Source organism: Acipenser ruthenus, chromosome 9 (genome assembly GCF_902713425.1).
Source record: "Acipenser ruthenus chromosome 9, fAciRut3.2 maternal haplotype, whole genome shotgun sequence".
Taxonomy (NCBI): Eukaryota; Metazoa; Chordata; class Actinopteri; order Acipenseriformes; family Acipenseridae; genus Acipenser; species Acipenser ruthenus.
The window spans coordinates 32,700,080-32,722,050 of record NC_081197.1 but is presented as its reverse complement, the minus strand read 5'-3'; the positions used below and the strand labels follow the sequence as shown (position 1 = coordinate 32,722,050).

At 35.9% G+C, this 21,971-nt stretch overlaps 2 protein-coding genes across 24 annotated transcripts in view; one reads left to right on the top strand and one right to left on the bottom strand.

Annotated features, from left to right (window-relative positions):
• The window catches only part of LOC117405389 (POU domain, class 2, transcription factor 1-like), a 37,018-nt gene extending 23,860 nt beyond the window's left edge, over positions 1 to 13,158 (top strand). For 14 of the 21 annotated variants that reach the window (XM_059030519.1, XM_059030508.1, XM_059030520.1 and 11 more), the window contains 10 exons: positions 1,052 to 1,190; positions 1,629 to 1,723; positions 2,075 to 2,248; positions 2,967 to 3,108; positions 3,407 to 3,552; positions 3,664 to 3,846; positions 3,981 to 4,143; positions 4,993 to 5,332; positions 5,482 to 5,564; positions 5,924 to 13,158. In XM_059030519.1, coding sequence (XP_058886502.1) covers positions 1,052 to 1,190; positions 1,629 to 1,723; positions 2,075 to 2,248; positions 2,967 to 3,108; positions 3,407 to 3,552; positions 3,664 to 3,846; positions 3,981 to 4,143; positions 4,993 to 5,332; positions 5,482 to 5,564; positions 5,924 to 6,231 — 1,773 coding nt within the window. In that variant the 3' untranslated portion in view covers positions 6,232 to 13,158. The remainder of the gene's footprint in view (positions 1 to 1,051; positions 1,191 to 1,628; positions 1,724 to 2,074; positions 2,249 to 2,966; positions 3,109 to 3,406; positions 3,553 to 3,663; positions 3,847 to 3,980; positions 4,144 to 4,992; positions 5,333 to 5,481; positions 5,565 to 5,923) is intronic. The other 7 variants (XM_059030524.1, XM_059030516.1, XM_034008408.3 and 4 more) reach the window with 3 other exon arrangements.
• Positions 13,159 to 13,996: 838 nt separating this feature from the next.
• LOC117405206 (T-cell surface glycoprotein CD3 zeta chain-like) overlaps positions 13,997 to 21,971 on the bottom strand; it is a 44,627-nt gene continuing 36,652 nt past the window's right edge. For all 3 annotated transcript variants that reach the window (XM_034008078.3, XM_034008077.3, XM_059030525.1), the window contains exons 5-8: positions 21,404 to 21,433; positions 20,678 to 20,743; positions 18,901 to 18,939; positions 13,997 to 17,671 (exon numbers count right to left, since the gene is read on the bottom strand). In XM_034008078.3, the coding sequence (XP_033863969.3) occupies positions 17,606 to 17,671; positions 18,901 to 18,939; positions 20,678 to 20,743; positions 21,404 to 21,433 (201 nt within the window). In that variant the 3' untranslated portion in view covers positions 13,997 to 17,605. The remainder of the gene's footprint in view (positions 17,672 to 18,900; positions 18,940 to 20,677; positions 20,744 to 21,403; positions 21,434 to 21,971) is intronic.

The following is a 21,971-nucleotide window of genomic DNA, read 5'->3' as shown; positions in this document are numbered from 1 at the left end:
CAAGACCCTGTCATGGCCAGCCCAATCTCCAGACCTGAACCCCATTGAAAACCTCTGGAATGTGATCAAGAGGAAGATGGATAGTCACAAGCCATCAAACAAAGCCGAGCTGCTTGAATTTTTGCGCCAGGAGTGGCATAAAGTCACCCAACATCAATGTGAAAGACTGGTGGAAAGCATGCCAAGACGCATGGAAGCTGTGCTTGAAAATCAGGGTTATTCCACCAAAAATTGATTTCTGAACTCTTCCTAAGTTAAAACATTAGTATTGCGTTGTTTAAAAATGAATATGAACTTATTTTCTTTGCATTATTCGAGGTCTGACAACACTGCATCTTTTTTGTTATTTTGACCAGTTGTCATTTTCTGCAAATAAATGCTCTAAATGACAATATTTTTATTTGGAATTTGGGAGAAATGTTGTCAGTAGTTTATAGAATAAAACAAAAATGGTCATTTTACCCAAACACATACCTATAAATAGTAAAACCAGAGAAACTGATAATTTTGCAGTGGTCTCTTAATTTTTTCCAGAGCTGTATGTGTGTGTATATATATATATATATATATATATATATATATATATATATATATATATATATTACACACACATTGGCTTTGGGAAGGTGCATAAGCAAAGAGATCCTGATTTTACACTTCAGTCACATATTGTGTACCTCTGCGATACTTTAGAATTTTGTGGATCAACTTTTCCCCTCAAATAAGTTAATAAAAACCATGTGAGCGTTCCCTTTTTAAAAGTAATGATTATTGTTGAAGCGCATTAATTTAACTGTAATCATGTCATAATTTAAATTACATTGTGTAGTTACTATTTAAAGCTGCAGTGTTACACAACAACAAAGTCATTGGTGTGTTGTTTGCAACATACTTCTATATTGTTCAGTGTACTTCATAGAATTAGCTATTGTTTTTACATTTGGTGGTGTGTGTGTGTTTTTAAAAATGACAACAAAAAAAAAATACAGGTAAGCTTGCCATGTTTTACAGTCAATGTTCTTTTTAAAGATCTTTGTATGCTTTATTTAAGGACCTGCAGCAGCTTCAGCAGTTTCAGCAGCAAAACCTGAATCTACAGCAGTTTGTATTGGTGCAGCCGGGACACCCAATTGCAACCCAGTTGCAACCGGCTCAGTTCATTATATCACAGACGCCGCAGGGGCAGCAGAGTAAGTTTCTCAAATGGATGTTCTGGTAGTTTATGAGCAGGCGTTAGAAACATTCGAACTTGGGATATAAGGAGATGCCTGTCCATCTGTTTTTATGCACATACATAGTCACGCTCATTGAATTTGTTTCTGGGGAATGCTTATCCAATTTAATAAGTGATAAAACTTGGTTACATCATTCTTTACCGCAATGTATTGAAAATCACAATCTCCCTGTTTGTATATTACAATGTTACATGTACACGCAATGGATATAGTTCAAGATGATCTACTTTTTAAATACTTTTACAGTTTTGCCAAAGCAACATTTTATTTATTTTGTATAGAATAAGATTTAATTGTATTTGCATTTATATGTGTAATGTACTTGTGTACTGTAATTTTGTGTAATGTACAATGCATTTTAAACAAATCAACCTGTTTTATTTTAATGTTAAGGTCTTCTGCAAGCTCAAAATCTTTTAACACAACTACCTCAACAAAGCCAAGCTAACCTCCTGCAGTCACAGCCAAGCATCACCCTCACTGCACAGGTAATGGAAATGGACATTGAAGTTCGACTTTAAAATAATGCATGTTTTAAATAAGGTCACATGTATAAATCGACAAGTAACAAACCAGGAGCTTTGAACATGTGAAATATGTTGTAAGAATAAAGCCTACCTGAAGGAAGCAGCATTATCCAAAACGAAATACATACTGCAGATGAATCTGATGGAATTTACTTTTTTGTTCTTTTGTATTTTGTTTTACTATATTAAATGAAATCAATATTTGTGGTTGCTATTTTACAAATGATAACATTCTCAATTGCAATTGTTTATTAAACACCATGAGCAAGAGTTGTGAATGTTTTCTTTAATAGTAAATATTTATTCGTGCAGCCAGCAACGCCGACGCGCACAATAGCGGCGACACCCATTCAGCCACTTCCACAGAACCAGACCACACCAAAGCGCATAGACACTCCCAGTTTAGAGGAGCCCAGTGATCTGGAGGAGTTGGAGCAATTTGCTAAAACTTTCAAACAGAGGAGAATCAAACTGGGATTCACTCAGGTATGGACAGTTTACTGATAGTATATGAACGTCCTGGTTGATTTTGTATGTGCTTGAAGTATTGAACAAAAACAAAAGTAAAGGCTCATGAACAGACAATAGTAAAGTGTAAATTGTAATTCTGTGTATGCTACATTTCCTGTCCACCAACAGATGTTGACTTGTGGAGTAATCTGTTTCATATCTAACAATGTTTTCCTCTTAAGATGCCTCATACTTTTTGGTACTGTCTGGCTTTAATTGGTGACTGGTCAGCTTTACATGTAAAATAAATGCCTAAAATTATTATATTAAAAAAAAAAAGTAGTTAACTAACAAATTATCTTCCTTGGTAACTTTTTTTATTTTGAAATGCTCATATTGTCATGCAATTAAAGATACCAAATGTGCATGTTTACCAGTTTTCCCGTTTTTTACGAGCTTTAGGATAAAAATTGGCATAATATTTTAAAGCGCAAAGATTGCAAACAGAAAAAAATATATATACGGAACTGAAAAGAATGAATATTGCATGGCATGCAAGAGTAACTTGTCTGTGTGATGCTGGTTACAGGGTTTTGTTCGTAGAGATTTGACAGTTCAAACATTGCTATTTTCGCAGTGCTTATTTTGGGATGAATAATATGGGATAGGTAAACAACTTTTTAGAAGATCGCTCTAGTGTAGTATTGCCCTGTAGATCAAAAGGAGGTGATTCATTTGTATTATTTTCTCATAGGGCGATGTTGGACTTGCTATGGGGAAACTGTATGGAAATGATTTTAGTCAAACAACAATCTCTCGCTTTGAAGCCTTGAACCTCAGCTTTAAAAACATGTGCAAACTTAAACCCTTGCTTGAAAAGTGGCTAAATGATGCAGGTTTGTATTTGTATTTTATTTTAAATATACCATGATATAAACATGTGAGTTGTGCAAAATACACAAATAATATGTCTTTTAGTAGTGTTGGGAGATTGTGTGTGTAATACAGATAAGCATTAGAAAGGTTGACAGTGTCGTGCTTATAAGAATGTTTCACCTGAAGCATGGCTGCACTTCTTTAAAATACATTATAAGCTAACATTTTGATGTTGCTGCATTTTAAAATGGATCCAGTAAGGAGGCTTTAAGATTTACAATTGTAAATACTGTACTGATGTCAGTGTTTCTGATGCAGAGAATTTGACATCTGACCAAGCTTTGTCGAGCCCAAGTGCCCTGAACTCCTCAGGAATGGGAATAGAGGGGCTGAATCGCAGGAGGAAGAAACGCACCAGCATTGAGACCAACATACGAGTGGCCTTAGAAAAGAGTTTTCTGGAGGTCAGTGATATTTCAGATTCTTCATCTTGTAGAAAGAAAGAACAATGAATGAATTCCATCCATTACAGCCACATGTTCAAAGGATTTTTTAAATTTATTTTAATGTTGAAGCAGAACCAAAAGCCTACCTCTGAGGAGATCACAATGATAGCTGACCAGCTGAATATGGAGAAGGAGGTTATCCGTGTCTGGTTCTGTAATAGACGTCAAAAAGAGAAAAGAATCAATCCGCCTAGTAGTGGCAGCATGAGCAGCACTCCTATTAAAGCAATCTTTCCAAATTCTGCTACACTGGTAAGCCTTGTTCAGTTTGTCTAAAATAAAATGTATTGAATGTGTAAAATACTTCAACATGTTAAGTGATATGAAGTATGCTCGGCTAATGTTTAAATAACCATGTTTTATTTTGTTTTTCTCTGTCGAACTAGGTGCCCAGCACTGCTAGCCTTGTGACAAGTAATACACCGACTACACTGACTGTAAACTCAGTTCTGCCTATAACAAGCACTGCTGTAACTAATATTGGCTTCACAGGTATGAGGGACGCAGATACTTCTGCAATATTGCAACAACTTTATGCTTATTATCACGGTAATTGTTGCTTATAAGATTATACTGTTAGTAGAAAGTGGGGTGAATAAAGCATCTTGAGTTAAACTGTTTTATAAGACATACAATCCTGTTCCCAGTGTGTCCTATTATTGCCCTTCAAATTTTGGGCTAATGTAATTAATATTTGTTGCTCTCGGTTTTCTTTTTTTTTTTTTTGTTTGTTTGTTTTTTTTTATATCATTGGTTAAAAAGAACCATTTAGAAGAGGTTTTGAATTTTTGTAAACCTTTACTTTTTTGTTATGTAACTAAATTTCATGTATACGTTTGTGAGATGTAATAAGAGGAGATGCAAGCAAATTTATAAAGCAAATGTACACACACATATATATATATATATATATATATATATATATATATATATATATATATATATATATATATATATATATATATATATATATATATATATATATATAAAATACCAACATGGATTTGATGTTGAATTTTCTGTACTGTATTTACCTAACCATTGCTAATTTACTTCATCTAACAATTACCTTATTTTTGGTTGAATGATATTTAATTTGTATAGAGTTGGTTCGAGTTTTCAGATTAATCTTATTTTCACTGGTGACTGATGGCACCAGAGAGCATTTGCTAAAGATATGCAAATCAGTTGTATTTTAAGAATTTGTAGTATCCATCAAATAGCATTTAAATGGATTACATTTTGTCCTGTTAATTGTTGCAAAAGTGTATGAACTGATGCATGCTTGAAGAAGGGTGGGGGTGGGGCTCCTCTGTAAATGTATTACTCCAGTATTTTTATTTTTATTTATTTATTTTTTGTGTATCGCTAACGGATCGTATGATGTGCAATTTTCAGGCACAACAGGAATTGGGTCTGCCACTAACACAGCATCGGTGATCTCAACCACACCGGTCGCTTCCTCGGCTGTGACCTCACCTTCACTCAGCCCTTCCCCTACTTTATTACCTACATCAGCCACAGAATCGGTCAGCATACATGAGACCAGTACCACCACACAAGCATCCGCTGCCATGTCCTCTCCACTGGGTACCAGCCAGGTCATGGTGACAGCGTCTGGACTGTCAGCAGCTTTGCAAGGAGCAGCCACGCAGCTGCCTGCTAATGCAGGATTGGCAGCTATGGCAGCAGCAGCAGGGCTTAATCCTGGTCTGATGTCCTCTCAATTTGCACCAGGGTAAGATTCTTTATACTTTTTTATTAAAGGTGTCCCTGCTATATGATAAAAAATAAGCTTGAGGGATTTACCTTGTTTTAATATGACATGCTTGATCAGATAGTTGTAAAGAAAAATCTTAAATATAATTATATATATTTAATTTTCAGTGGTGCCTTACTAAGCCTCAATCCAGGAACATTTGGCAGTGCTTTAAACCCAGCATTGTTGAGCAACAGTACCCTTATTCAAGGTCAGTACAATGCTTATTAAACATGATTTTAAATGTGCTTCATACTGTTTTATTTGTTGTCGAACAAAGTTGGTGATTTGTAAGTGGTCAAGAAGGCTTTATGGCTCCCGCCCTGGTAATATCAAAAATGTAATTGTACAATGTAAATATAATGCAGTTTTTCTGGACTGAAGAATTACTTATGGAAACAAGAATAGCCAGAAGTATATAATTGCCTTTATCTGCTATTTTATTCTATATTTAAAATGATGGATGTATTAGAGTAACATCTGATCTGTAGGAAAAAAGATAAATGTGAAGCAAATATTTTTACAGTATTTTCCTTCTGTTTTGAAAAACGTTTTTTGTTTTCCTCTCAGCTCTTGCATCCGGCGGGTCCCTTCCAATAACCTCTCTGGATGCCAGTGGAAATCTCTTGTTTGCCAATGCAAATGCAGGGGGTAACCTTGTGACAGCCCCGTTGTTCCTTAACCCACAAAACCTTTCTTTGCTCACCAGCAACCCAGTCAGCCTGGTTTCTGCGGCTGCTGCCTCTGCAGGCGTTTCTGCACAGGCCCTGAACCTCCAAGTCACCTCAGCTGTGGCCGAATCAAACCAGAACGTTGTCACTTCTGCAGGTGGGGCAGCTGCTGCATCAACCATCACTACCGCCTCCAAGGCCCAATAAACTCAAACGTGGTTTTTTTTTGTTTTGTTTTGTTTTGTTTTGTTTTTTTCTTGTGCTTTTAAAGCTTGTTTTAGTTTGTTTTTTGCTGCCACCAAAAAAAAGAAACCCTCTGGAAAAAAGGACCTTCTTTCTACCCCATGTGCCAGAAGCTTTTTTCAACCTTGACGTACATCAGTCACTGTTGGTACTGCAAGAGACTAACTCTAAATGATTGTCTTTATCTGTCAGTAGTTTCTCGACTGGATCCTTGAGTGTCTCGACATGCAGTATTATTGGCTGCTTGTGGCACAAAAAAAGTGGAATAACTTTGCCTAATTTCAGATTTTTGGTTTCAGGACTGCTTCTTCACTAACATAGACAATTCTAACCAAAAATGAGATGATAGACTTTATCAGTTCAGTTAACATAATGAATTAAGATTCATTAACATAAGGGTTTTAAGTTCACTTATATATGTTATATTAGGGTATTGTTATTTTAATTGTATTGGGTCTGTTGTACAGGCCTTTTTGTTTCTTAACAATGTTTATATCGTGGTAAAAAATAGTACTGGATTTTTTTTTTTGTGTAATTGCTGCAGTTTAGGCAGGCGCATACTTTTTTGGGGGTGTATTTGTGTGTGTACTGTTCGGAGAGTTACTTGCGTTTCTTTTAAGGTTGTAAAATCCCTAAATGAAAATGTTGATTAGCCGGCTCTAAAACTTGCCTCTTGCTTGAAATGAAGACACTGGCAGTTTCCATACGTCTTGGTTGTTGGGCAACATTGCAACTTGACTGGCTCTTTAATTTCTCGCTGGAAACACTGATGATAAAGCAGCCTTTTGTATAAGTGGATTAATAGCAGCTACACTGAGGGAATAGTGATTTAAAAGTGTTTATTCAGGGTTGTCTGCAAAATCGCATATGTGCAATTCTTTGTAAGCTTGACTAGAAGTTAAATGCAGAATAAGGAAATAAAGGAAGAGTTTGCCAAAGGGAGGGTCACACTGCTGTGGATCCCAAGAGTTTTTTGCCTATTTCAGGTTAAGTTTTTATTTTTTTATTTTTTATTTGAGTAGCTGCTGACCTGGATTAATTTCTAGCCATGCTGTGCAAAAAGAACAGAGAATGTTGTATGCACACATGCGATTATGTATGCACTGGAAGTTTTTATGCTCTAGTTGGTGGGTTCTTTGCTGTTTTATAAAAGTCATTTTTTTTATTTTTATTTATCAGCTGATCAAATCGGGATTTGTTACATGGTGATAATCTAGTAGAGACAAAGGATGGCAGCTGTAATGTTAAAATCACTGTTTGGGGGGTGGGGTGGGGTGGGGTGGGGCCTAAAATTACCAAAAGGCTCACTCTGGATGTTTTTACGGATAGAAATGTGAACTGATGGGATTAGGGGAGAAACTGTCTGTTACGTGATGGAGTTGATTTTTGTGTAGTATGATTTTAAACTTTTCCTTCTACATGTGCACAGTATCTGTACCAAAAAAAAAAACTGGATAATAACGCTGCAGTTCACTTACTTAGGGAAAATAAGGATTCTGTCAAGGGAGTTTTGTGAAAGCCCAGGACAAATTAAAACCTTATTTAATGTCATTTTTAATGTAATTATAGTGTCTTAGATGACCAGAAAAATCTACAGTGCTGGGATTGTATGTGGCTTAACTAAGACCACTTAAGAGATGAATGCAATATATATATATAGTTATATATATATATATAACTTTCCAAAGACTAGTTAAAATTAATTAGAATAATTTTGAATCACATCTCCCAAGCCTGTTCACTGGGTAGTGGTCTGATAATGAAAAATAACCAAAGTGAAGCAAATACGTTAAACTAGGGATAAAGACAAGATCCGCTAATTCAATCTATTATAAACTCAATTTGAAAATGATATGTTTTTACATGATTTTGTGTCATTGGCACAAGCAGTGTATCATGAAGTAACATAACATTTGGGGAGACACTACTTTTTTAATAGCTTGGACAAAGAATGGTTGAGAAGTGTTTAAAAGAACTGAAGATTTAGTCAACCACCAAGGATTTTAAGATTGATCCTGGAATTTTTTTTTGGTGGGGGGGGGTTGGTTTATAAGTTTTGATAATGCTGCCTGGGTTTGTGGGTTTTTAAAATAACACTCCTTTTTTGTTTCTTAGTAAGACTACTAACATTTGTTTCTTTTTTTTCACTAAAACAATTGAACTGTAGTCAAGAAAACTAACATGGCTGTTTTTCTACCAATAGTCAGCCATCTTACAAAGCTTGAACCAAAGTCGTTTTCTAGCAAGCTGCTGTACCAATGAGATCGTATGTATTAAGTGCAGTTCATGTGCAGTGAGGATTTACAGGCTACTGACTTTCTTTTTTCAATGCTGCTTTATTCTTTTTTTTTTTTTTTTTGGCCAGAATGTTCCCATTTTGGTAATAGGCTTTCATCCTTGAAAGGGTTAGAGTAAGTGTATTACACTTTTAGTTACAGTTGCGCAATAACTTAAATTAAGGGGAAGAAAAATATGCCTGCTGTGGAAAGATCATTTAGAAGATTATGTGTTAACACAGTTCAGTCGTCTATATTTCACGTATAATGTTTAAATAAATAAATAAATATTGGGTTCAGTGAATTTCCAATTTATCTTTTAAATGCCTCCTTGCATGTTTTTGACCTTTTTTATTTAAAATAAAAAATCTGTTGACCAATGCCGTCGTAGCATGGTTTATTTGTGAAGTTCTCCAGCATTTCATCACCTCTAAAATACAACCACAGGTGTTATGTTTTGGTTTAATTGCTATAATGATTTAAAAAATGACAACCTCCCCTCTCCTGCATCTGTAACTTGTAATAGCAGGCAAAACCATGTGGCATGACTTACCATTATATTTTATTTTTTATTTCTCACGTGTACCCAACAAAGACAGAACTGATGTTGATGCATAATTATGAAAAAAGATTTCAGTCCGTGGCTATGACACTAAAATTGACTAACTTTTAAATATGATAATACCATTGATACTGTAGTAACCTGCTGTATACAGGTACAAGGGATGCTGATGTCGTCCATCCCTGACCCCCGCCCACCCCTCAAAGATGCTGTTGTCCCAATTTCTAGTTTGAAGTTTCAGCTGTGTATTTAAATTCTTTAGTCCCAGTTTAAGTGTTTTTTGAAGCCTTACAAATAAGGTTGACTTGTCTCTGCTTGCTTTCAATCCCATTCTTTGAACATTTATGAATGGACACATCCTGAGACTTGGTGGCGGCGGGCGGGGGCTCGGGGGGAGGGGGGGGGGTAGATTCAGTAGCGTTTATTGTACCTTACCATTTAGTACTGTTCTAAAACTGTTCTTATACCCTTTAATCGATGAAAGGCCCTTGTTTGTTTAAACCAGTGCATTCCTTGCTTGCATATTTTCTTGTTTAATTTCTTTTTTTGTTTAAGTGTTTAAAAAATACCTCAGCATAGCTTAGCAATTTATGCTCTGTCATAAGTGAAACTGTATAACTATTGTCAAGATCATATTAGTTCTAGAATATAGATGAATTGTCAATAATTTACTTACATAATTTTGCTGTACATTTTTAAAAGAAATGTTTATAGGAAATGATACATACTACTTTTTTGGGGGGTGTTTTCTTGTTCAAACAATAATTGATTCTTGTTTTTATCTACTTGCCAAAGCAAACGCCTTTTTCTCTTCAGCTGGTTTATTTGTGGCCTGAACCAGAGCATGCATCATGTAGCCATTTACGTAGCCAGTTTGTGTAGCTCTCTTCTGTCTTGTTGGCTGGCTGATGGGGTGAGTTGAAAGGGTTTAAAGTTACTCGGCTATTGTTCTGGGAAGAATATTAGGGAAATGAAAAGTATTTTTGTCCACTTTTGTGTTACGAATTGAATGTAGTGGTTTTGTCATGCTTATAGTCAAAGCAACCTTTTAACTTCTTTTTATGAGAACAATGCTAAATAATTGTCTAGACCAAAAAATAAAGAAGACCTGCTCCTTGCACCTGAATGATGGATTTGATACTGTAAAATAGCTGTTGCTGGCGCTCCTTCCAGGCACCTTATTGGGAAGCCTGGCTGAATGGTGCTTATTAGTTGAATATCATGGCTTTGTGTATCCAATTTAGATTGGGAGTTTGGTAATGCAACTTCTAAGTTCCCAATATTGGGCTGTTATGCTTTATTGTGGATGTTTCATATTGGTGGTTAACAATCATTTTTTTTTATTTTTTTATTTTTATTTTTATTGAAAGGGTAGGTAAGATCACTGGTTTATACAAGCCTGACAGTTCATGATAGCTTCAGAATGATTCAATATTTGTTTGTTTATGAGCTAGCACTGATATATATTCTCCTCAGAAGGAGAATCTGAAAAGAGATTTGTGGCTTTGTACATATCAACACAAACCTATAGGTAGTGCATCTTTTTCATGTTTTTAAATGGGAGAATTTTTTATGGATTAGATTCTCCACTGTGTTTATAAACCAGTGAACTTCTTGCCTAGTGTATGGGTTACAAACTAACTTGTTTTTGCCTAGGTTGACATTTATGTTACAAAAACCTGTTTGGAAAACTTTACTAATGACAGTATGTGAAGGTGATAATAATGGTAGTTGTGATTTAGTTTTTTCTCTCTTGTTTGTTTTTTTGAGCTAGGTTGTAGATAATATGAATGATGTGATGATTTAAATTGTGTAAGAAGAGCACTTGGAACAAAGATTTTATATATAAAAGAAAGAAGTTCCTATAAAACACAGAGGAAGAAAAAGAAATTGCATCACGCTGTTGAACACTATTTGAAAGGTTAAATGTTGAAGTACTATTTGAAAGGTTAAATTTTGAAGCTTGGCGTTTGTCTGGTCTACAATCTTTTTCATGTGATTTTTGTGGAGGGGAAAAAAAAATAACACTAGCTTTTGGGCAAGATTGTATTTTGTAGTTACTGCCTCTGGATTGAAATACCACAGTATTTGTGCTAGTCTGTAGTTCATGTCGATGTTCCCTTTTATTTATTTAATGTAAACTTGCAGTTTTTGTAGACGGTTTGTATTAGGGTAATTCCTTTTCTTTCTCTGTGTAGTAAAGATGGGTGTGGTGGGTTTGTTGGTATCCACTGCAGGTACAGGAGCTGTTGTATACCTCATTTCTAACTCGTGACAGAGTAAACTTGCTTTAATCTTCTTAAAACCCCCTCAGAGATGCTTATTCATGCCCGCTTAGTGTATACTTTGTAAACCTGGCTTGTATCAGCACCACATGGCAGTACAGTTAGTAAACATAAAAAAAAACAAAGAAAAATAAAACATGAATGTCTCTTGTTTTAAAAGAGACAATTGCAATTTGAGTTGATATAATTTTGTTATACCTTTTCATCCTATAATGAAATCCTGTAAATTACCTTGGCAAAATTACTGTACTGAATAACTTTGTTTCTTACAGGCATGAACTCCCACATTTTATTTATTTAAAGGAACCACTTTGTGACCAAATGTATACTATTGACACTTTTTTTTTCTTTCTTTGTTATTTAATTATTTGGGTATTTTTGTTATACTTAACCAAAAAGACACACATCCTGACACAATTTCTTCAGATTATTTTGACAATCCTTAATCCAGTTCGTATGAATTCTTTGAATGTAGATGTTTGTATAACTGTGCTGCCATTTGGCCTTGTAATAGGCTAGATATTTCCAGATAACTTCTTAAGAGAAAACCAAAGACTTCTTAATGATTGTATGAACTAAACGGTCTTCAGCCCTACATCAGCCTTTATTTTAAAGTGGCACCTTTTTGTTTAGTATGCAGATTCTCAGTTTCACAACTTTATTTGCTCCTTTAGGCTACGTAAAGGGAATTGACGCTACTGTAAACAGTTATTGGTTTAAAAGTCAGCAAGCAAAGGTTTATGGCATTTAACTTTTTATAAATACAATTTTAAACTAAATCTGCCTACAAATCAAGGAGAAAGGCCTTCACTATAAAATGAGATGGACCTCCAGGTGCTTTGTGATTGGTTGAGGGACTGGAGACACAGGATGTAATTGGCTACTCTGATGGGTGCTTATATTAACCCTTTGTGGGCTGGGTGATGTGAATTAATACACACTGAGGTATTCTTCTGAGCGCACTGCAAATGCTTAGGAGATGCTGTTCTTTAACTGCTAGCTTTTTTCTGAGGTTTTTCCTTTTTCTTCTACACTGTTCCACTGTGCAACTATGCATTGTAGTCCTCAACCTTATGCTAGATAGATGTCTGTAAATGTTCTTATGCATTGAAAACTGAAGGATTTTTAACAGATTTTTTTAACTTAGTGGGGGGTTGTGGGATCTTACAAGCTCTATCCCAAAGCAAAAATCCAAATATTAAATGTTCGCCTGATGCAGATACCAAAGATTTGTTTCTTCTTGCAAAACCTTAGGCTTGTGTATTAAATGCAGTTACCCAGCACTTGCATTTGTCTAACCTCAGTAATTCCAAAGCTTAGATGTATATTTTGGTATATTTCTGGGATAATTAAAAGGTTTTGTGTCGTTTTAAAATTCTTGTTCGTTTCGGTGTATTGCTCTCTTCAGTCATAGCATGGAGAAAAAAATTACTGAACCGTCTTACTCTTAGTAGTTTAAAAATAATAGTATTTTTGTATGTTTTGGGTGTGTCAATGTATGTGATAAGTTTTCACTGCCTGGTTATTATGATTAAAAAGTGTACATATTAATTCAGTTGTAGATTTAACATGATGTGCATTTTTTATATATTGCATTCACTGACTGCAGTTATCAGTTGAAGAACTGTATCCCCTTTTTAACCAGAATTTTGACAATATACATGGATTTGTTTTGTGTACATTTTTCTGTTAATTTTAAAACAGTAGCTTTTTATGTTTTAACAAAAAAAAAAATCCCTGGGAAATATTTGGAATTAACCTGAATTTTCACACAATAGCAGTTGAGTCCAGAAATGCCTGGCCCTTTATTTTCAATATACTTGTCTTGGCTACTACAGATTTACCATACTGGTCTGGACCAAGCAAGCAGATAACCGGTTCTTATCATGTTTTCATTGTGTGTACAGAAAATGGGGACACAGTTTCTTTAATGCTGGCAGTTAAAATGGCTACCGCATGGTAGCTTAGATCTGAAAGATTGTGTAGAAATTAAGTATGTGAATCAGGATACATGGTAGATTTTGTGTAGATGCATTTGTTTGCTGTAATTGTTATATATATATATATATATATATATATATATATATATATATATATATATATATATGAGATAATCTTACTGTAACTGTACAGTACTTTTTTGTTGTAAACATCATTAAACCATTTTCCAAGTGTTTTAACATTGTATATTGATGTCTGTTTTTTCTCATGTACAATTGTACATAAATTTCCTTTTCGCCTTGTCCTTTTTCAGAAAATTTAAATGAGTTTGTTCTGCAGTTTAGTGGAATGTAATGAACATCACAAACCCCTGATACTTAGTACGATGTGAAAGTTTTGGTAAAAATACCCCGATTTAACTGCCGTACGGTTCTCTCGCAGATAACAGCAACATTTAGTTTCTTAGGCAGGTGTAACAAGGGGATTGCTTGACTGAGATCGTGGGTCCTCCTGTTAATCTGCAGTTCTCCAGGTCAATTGGTTGCAGAGCAACATTTGAATTAGGCATTTTAAATAGGGTATAAAGAAAAGCAAGTAAAATTGTTTCATAATGAATGTGTGAAAGCGGTACATATATTTAAGAAAAATAATAACGTAGACCATGATTCAGGGGAGGAAAGAAAAACTTTAATAGTAAAGCACCAGAAATATTTATACAAGTTAAAAATACAAACATGTTTTAAAGAAGTATTTTACAAAGCATTTCCTTTTCCATCATGTGTATAAAATAGATACAGCAAATTTTATATTTACCATTTACCTTGTACATTTAGGAAAGTTTCCTTATTGTTTTGTGTTTAAGAATTTGGAAGAATGTTTGAACTCTGCCAGTACAAAGCAGGTGGCATTGATGTGTGTGAGCGTATGAGTATACTGCCCAGTTGTTGGCTTGAAAGCAAGTTTACAATTGTAATAATGCAGCCAGTAAATCCAGTATAGGCAACTCCAGTCCTTAAGGTACTCAGGCTGCAGTCTTCTGCATTAACATCTTGCAGCTTTATACTATAGTTTTCTTTTCCATTCCCAATACACCCCTAAAACTTGCTCCATCCGGTTGACACTATTACAATAGTGCAATGCCTTCTTTTACATCAGCATAGGTTTGGCAGCTATACTGTCTGAATATTTTCTCCAAGACATGGTGAAATTTAAGGTAACTGGTTTTTTTTTGTACCACTATGCAAATGTTATTTTGTCGTTGGTGTAACCTTACACCTTTAACCTAAAATATATACATCATTGTCATCTGCTGGTCAACCAACACTATCACAGTGTAGTTAATGGTAACAGGATTTTGTTTTACCATTAATGATGACTGACTCAGATGTCAAATGCAGAGCAAAATGAAAACCACTAGTGTGATCAAATGGAGCATAAATTTATATTTTTATATGTTTTTGCAAGTGTAGTGGCCCAGAAGCATTTGTAGTATATCATTAGATATATATATACGGCTTCTTTCTTGCCACCCTCCCATTATTTATATATATATATATATATATATATATATATATATATACACACACAGTGCCTTGCAAAAGTATTCAGACCCCTGATCAATTCTCTCATATTACTGAATTACAAATGGTACATTGCAATTTCGTTCTGTTTGATATTTTATTTTAAAACACTGAAACTCAAAATCAATTATTGTAAGGTGACATTGGTTTTATGTTGGGAAATATTTTTAAGAAAAATAAAAAAACTGAAATATCTTGCTTGCATAAGTATTCAACCCCCACACATTAATATTTGGTAGAGCCACCTTTCGCTGCAATAATAGCTTTAAGTCTTTTGGGGTAAGTATGTACCAGCTTTGCACACAGTGTCGGAGTGATTTTGGCCCATTCTTCTTGGCAGATTTGCTCCAGGTTGGTTGGACGACGCTTGTGGACCGCAATTTTCAAATCGTGCCACAGATTCTCAATGGGATTGAGATCAGGACTTTGACTGGGCCACTGTAGGACATTCACCTTTTTGTTCTTGAGCCACTCCAATGTTGCTTTGGCCTTGTGCTTGGGGATCATTGTCCTGCTGAAAGGTGAATTTCCTCCAGCTTCAGTTTTTTAGCGGACTGAAGCAGGTTCTCTTGCAGTATTTCCCTGTATTTTGCTCCATCCATTCTTCTTTCAATTTTAACAAGATGTCCAGTCCCTGCTGATGAGAAGCATCCCCACAGCATGATGCTGTCACCACCATACTTCACTGTAGGGATGGTGTGTCTTGAGGCATGGGCAGTGTTAGGTTTGCGCCACACATAGCGCTTTGAGTTTTGGCCAAAAAGCTCTATCTTGGTCTCATCTGACCACAAAACCTTTTTCCACATCGCAGCTGGGTCACTCTCATGCTTTCTGGCAAACTCCAGACGTGCTTTCAGATGGTACTTTTTGAGTAACGGCTTCTTTCTTGCCACCCTCCCATACAGGCCAGTGTTATGCAGAGCTCTTCATATGGTTGACTGGTGCACCATTACTCCTCTCCTAGCCACTGAACTCTAGCTCCTTCAAAGTGATTGTTGGTCTCTCTGTGGCTTCTCTCACAAGTCTCCTCCTTGTTTGAGCGCTGAGTTTTGAGGGACGGCCTTTTCTTGGCAGTGCCTGGGTGGTGTGATGCAGCTTCCACTTCCTGATTATTGAACCAACTGTGCTCACTGGGATATCCAAACACTTGGATATTATTTTGTACCCTTTCCCTGATCTATGCATTTGTATTACTTTATCTCTAACTTCTGTAGAATGCTCTTTGGTCTTCATTTTCCTTCAGATTCACAGCCTGACCAATGATCCTTCAACAGTGGGGTTTTTATCCAGAAAATGTGACAGCAACTTTAATGGTTCACAGGTGGAGGCCAATGGTATGGTAATTGTGTCCTCGTTAGGGCAATTTTCTTCATTGGTGTAAACTGGGAGCTTCCACAGCACAGGGGTTGAATACTTATGCAAGCAAGATATTTCAGTTTTTTATTTTTCTTAAATATTTCCCAACATAAAACCAGTGTCACCTTACAATAATTGATTTTGAGTTTAAAATAAAATATCAAACAGAACGAAATTTCAATGTACCATTTGTAATTCAGTAATATGAGAGAATTGGTCAGGGGTCTCAATACTTTTGCAAGGCACTGTGTGTGTGTGTGTAATTATATATATATATATATATTATATATATATATATATATATATATATATATATATATAAATAATATAAAATAGTGCCAATCTCAGAATATTATTGTTAAAGGCCACACATGAAAGGAGACATTTTATAATTACTTTTAAATTGAATTCCGGGATTCAGTCACAGATAAAAAGAAACCATTGCTTATCATAAGCGCTTTTTTTTTTTTTTTAAAAGCAGAAAAACTGAAATGAAGATTACTTTGCTGAAATGCTTAATTGCTCATTACTAAAAAATAATTGAACACTAATTCTTCACTTAGTAACAAGAAACTTTTGACGATACAATTGAAGTACTAGCACTAAAACCCTCCTCCAGGTATAGTTATTGATCAAATGTCTGAGCTGACTAATATCAAACAACTTACTACTGCTAACTCTGCATGCATTAGTCAGTCTTGAATTTCATACTTCTGTTGCACCAACACAACCCTAACTTTTCTTACAGCACACGTTAAAAAGCACCATACATAAGTGTGTGTTTCCTTCTAGCTGTGAACATGACACACTAGAACACATAATACAAAACAAATAACAAATCCTTCAAGTGAGCAATAGACTGTACACCCGAACCTGTTATTCTAATTCATTCTAAAACTTTTATATATATATATATATATATATAACTTCAAAAATAAACATTATTTAACACACACTCCATCGTCTTGAATTGTTCTAATGATCTGCAGCTGATTAAGCATTAATTACATAATAAAACAAAGGTTCTATAACTACTTTATTTACATATTAAAATGCACCCATAACATTTGCCCAGAATGTTCTGTCAACCCCATAATTTAAAAGCAAACCATATGAAGCTAATTTTGATGTTCGTGAGAAAAGGGTGCCTTAATTTAAAATGTTTGCCAAAAAACCAAATTCAGCCATCCATCAACCTTTTAAAACCTTAAAGCATTTCAGTTGCTAACCAGGTTTTAAAAAAAAAAAATGCAAGTGCTCAGGTAATTCTTTAAATATTGCACCTTCAAGTCATGGCATGGTGCGGTGTCATTGAAAAAAGGATGATGTCTGCATTTCTTAGCGTGGAGGAAGAGGCTGCATCTGGAGAGAATCGTAAGTATCCTTGGTTGCCGCACTGAGTCCCTGAAAATATCAAGATTAAAAATGTAATAGATAGATATCAGAAGATGTGCCGTTAAATAATTGACCAAGGTTCTTTAAGCTGCTTGGTCATAAATCAGAATTATTGATATGTATTAAAGCAGTGCAATTTCTTACTAGGATTATCAATATGTTTTCTTCTGTTGAATAACAGGGATTTCTTTGCTTGTATATTATATTTCAGTTTGGAATAGAGAAGACAACACTAGATACAGAGTTTCTGCTGCTTCCTGGTACCTACTCACTTCCTGTGTCCTCAAAGACCGTGTTAAATTCAGGAGCAGCTTCTTGAGTTGTAATTCACTATTGGCACAAGTAAGGCAGGCTATAGTACATCAGAAGAGCTGGTTTAATAGCCAGCACTATGTTCACTTGTTGCTGGCTCTTACAACTACAGTATGTCACTTTGCTGATCTAGCTGTCTTAGAAAGAAAAAAAACTGACAACTGGAGCTGGAGAGCTGCTCCAGAATTCAGGTCAAAGCACCATAACACAAGGTGTATTAAAACAATGAATTACACAGAATATGTCATTGCCAAAGAGAAGCACGCTCTCAACAGGATTAGAGGTAGCCACTGAACACTTGTAAACATACATTCAATGCTGTGTTTCAACATTTACTCTTGATTCATAAGGCTGTTCGGGAAATAGGGCCTACATATCTCTGAACTGTTGCATCCCTATATCCCTAGACGCTCTCCTCTCTTCAGGTTTGAAAGTTGCTGACCATTCCCTTGTTTAGGTGTGTCACTCTGGGAGGTCAGAGTTTTTCTAGTTGTGCTCCATCCCTCTGGAATTGCCTGCCTCCAGTTGTCAGAAATTCTGAATTTACACAGGAATTTATGTCTCTAGTAAAAACCTTTTTGTTTTTTTACCCATTTGAAAGGCACTATATAAAAATACATTGATTGATTGATTTATGCAATAACATGCCACACACAGAATATTATCAATATTACAGAGTGTTTTTGGTTTACTTCAGACTTATTTGCCATACCGGTGTGTAATTCAGGCAATCTCAAATTGGGTATTTTTGAAATTTTATATCAAAATGACACCACTTTTACAAAGTATCACCCCTTTGTGGTGAATACTAATCAAAGTTTCACATAATCTATAGAACACCTGGTATCAAGCTTAACCTGCTGCTCAGATATTTATAAATCCTATATAAATGGAATAGGCCAGTGAAGACATTGCTGTTTTTTTACCTGGTAAACTTGTTCAGCTCCTTTTCCTCTGCGTCTTTTCTAACAAGACAAAATACATAGTGTTAAATGTCACAGCACTCAATAGATTACTTTCCATGCTTAAGGACTGCAGTAACCTTCCTGATGAGAACTGCCTTCTCTCACCAGGCACAATCGGCACTAAAAGCCAAGTCCAAATATTCAATTAAAGCTTCCCCCAGAGACATTTCAATTCAGTGCTCCTGGCCCCAGGAAACAGTAATATTAAACAGTAACCTGAACTCTCACTTACATTGGGGAGAATAATGAGCATGATACAGACAGCCTTGGCAATAATAGAAGTAAATGTTAGAATTTTTAATTGGTAAGGAGGAGGAACCATTCAAGCTGCAGTATCCAACAATCATGTTAAGTGTAATAAGGACAGCAGTGTGGAGTAGTGGTGAGGGCTCTGGACTCTTGACCGGAGGGTCGTGGGTTCAATCCCAGGTGGGGGGACACTGCTGCTGTACCCTTGAGCAAGGTACTTTACCTAGATTGCTCCAGTAAAAACCCAACTGTATAAATGGGTCATTGTATGAAAAAATAATGTGATATCTTGTAACAATTGTAAGTCACCCTGGATAAGGGCGTCTGCTAAGAAATAAATAATAATAATAATAATAATAATAATAATAATAATAATAATAATAATAAAAACATGATTCCGTTCCTGGGAGACTGTTTTCTCATTGTTCTACAATGTACTCTTCTGTCCAAAGCAGGCACGGTTGACTTTCCAGTTTGTTTACATTGCGTAAAGGTAGTCCCTCTCCGAGGCCCTGTTTGCTTGTATTTTAAACTGTCATGCACTTGCCACGACCTACAGCAGCAGCATGCCCTTTATTTGTAAATATTATTTTTGTAATACAGAAACAACTTTGCAGGAAACACATACTGTACAACTCCTTTTTTTTTTTTTTTTTTTTTTTTTATAGACTGCCCAATTATTTTAACTCATATTTTCTCCCTAATTTAAAATGCGTAATTATTTTTCCCCTCACTGCAATTCCCAACACAGCTCAGGAGAACTGAAGGTTCAGTGGTCGTCCTCCAATCCCACAACCGAGCCAGCTTCCTTATCTACACCCAGGAACTCGAGAGCAGATGTCGGCGAACTACTGACCTATTGTGGACAAAGGCCAACCCGAGCAGGTGTCTGCTCTGTGCTCTCTGGGCGCCTGGTCAGGAGTGTTCGCTGTAGAGGGATGAGGAGAAACGGTCCCTGGCAGTTTTGCCTCCCTAACCCACAGACCCTAAATCCAATGCAACGCCCCCTCCGGGAACCCCAGCGAAGACTGTTGGCTTTGCACAACCAGGACCTGAACCTGCACTCCCCTGACTCTTACCTGTATGAGATACTACACCTGTACGACAACATGCATCCCCCACCACAGCTTCAAATAAAACTTAGAGGTACCATAATTATGAAAAAGTACATTATCATGCCCTACATCCAATTTATGATGTACATGATGACAGACAGGCACCTCTTTATACCCCCTCATATTATGATACTCTCATTAGCTTGTGCTAAAATATTTCCACACCAAGTTTCATATCTCTCTCTCTCTCTATATATATATATATATAAATACATAAATGCAGGGATAATTAACCACACAGCATGAACGTTCCCAGACAGCAAATTATTATATCCTAGCCCTTGGTAAAGTAATTTGGGAAAACAATATGCATATTTTTTTTCCCCCCCAGAGTAACAAATTGTAACGGTGCAAAAGGTTCTAAAAGTCTTTACCTCTTGGTTTTGTTTCTGCAGTCCAATTTCACTGTATGCATCAACAGGACGGTCCTTTTTGAGTGACTAAACGTAAACAAAAAATAGTACAATGCAAAGAAAATCCAGATAATCTGCATAGGAACATGAACACAATTCCCTAGAGCAAATGTGGTCCCAGGGGGGCATGTTGCAACAGGTTTAACATGCAAAATGAAATAATCAAATGCCTTTGGGACCTGGAGGCTTAATTGGTTGTGGAACATGGTCGTCACAAATACCTGATTCTGAAAAAGCCAAGGCTGACAATCCCTGCTCTGTCGTTTTATATATATATACAGTGCCTTGCAAAAGTATTCAGACCCCTGACCAATTCTCTCACATTACTGAATTACAAATAGTACATTAAAAATTTTGTTCTGTTTGATATTTTATTTTAAAACACTGAAACTCAAAATCAATTATTATAAGGTGACATTGGTTTTATGTTGGGAAATATTTTTAAGAAAAATAAAAAACTGAAATATTAGGGTTGGGGTTCAGATTAGGGTTGGAGATGTTGGGGACCCCAGTCATTTTCACCTTTGTGAATTTACAGGTCTAGGTTTTCTCCCCTAACATTAACACTCCTGCCACACAGGGGCGCCCATGCTCTACACACTTTGATACCGGTTTAAAATGGTGCAGGATTTGTTTCATTTAACAACACAAAGGAAAAAAAAGTCCTTTGTGTTCTACAATACTTACTGTATATACAGCATCACTTCTTTTGCCTCTCTAAAAACAGACAGGATATTGCATTAGTTTAGGAAGTAGAATGCCTCACACCAAAACACTACAATACTCAAAATTGGCATTTACAGGGTGTAAATTCCATTCATCTTACCTTATCTTTCCAGGTGAAATGGTCTACTGTAGGCAGTGCAAGTGTAACAGGTAACATGAAAGTAAAGTGTGCAAACTGGGAGCTTTCTTTAACCTAGTACAGTACTAGGTTTGATTATTTTTTAAAGATGGTAATGCACGTTTGCTACAACGTGTCTTTCAAGACTGCACATGCAAATGGACGTGCGCAAAAGATGAGATTTATGGAATTATTTAATTAGCTTTAGCCCTTTGAAGATGAAAATTGGTCAGCCACAACTATGTTGAGTCTGGATAAAGAAACGAACATGACCACTGGTTACCGGGTCCCCGCTCTTATTATAGCTGTTGAATAACACAGCACCCAGTCCGAGGATCTGAAAACAGTACTGTGTCCAGTAGAGATGTGCAGAAACTTGTCACTCATACTCGTTGGTATTGTCTAGAGGTG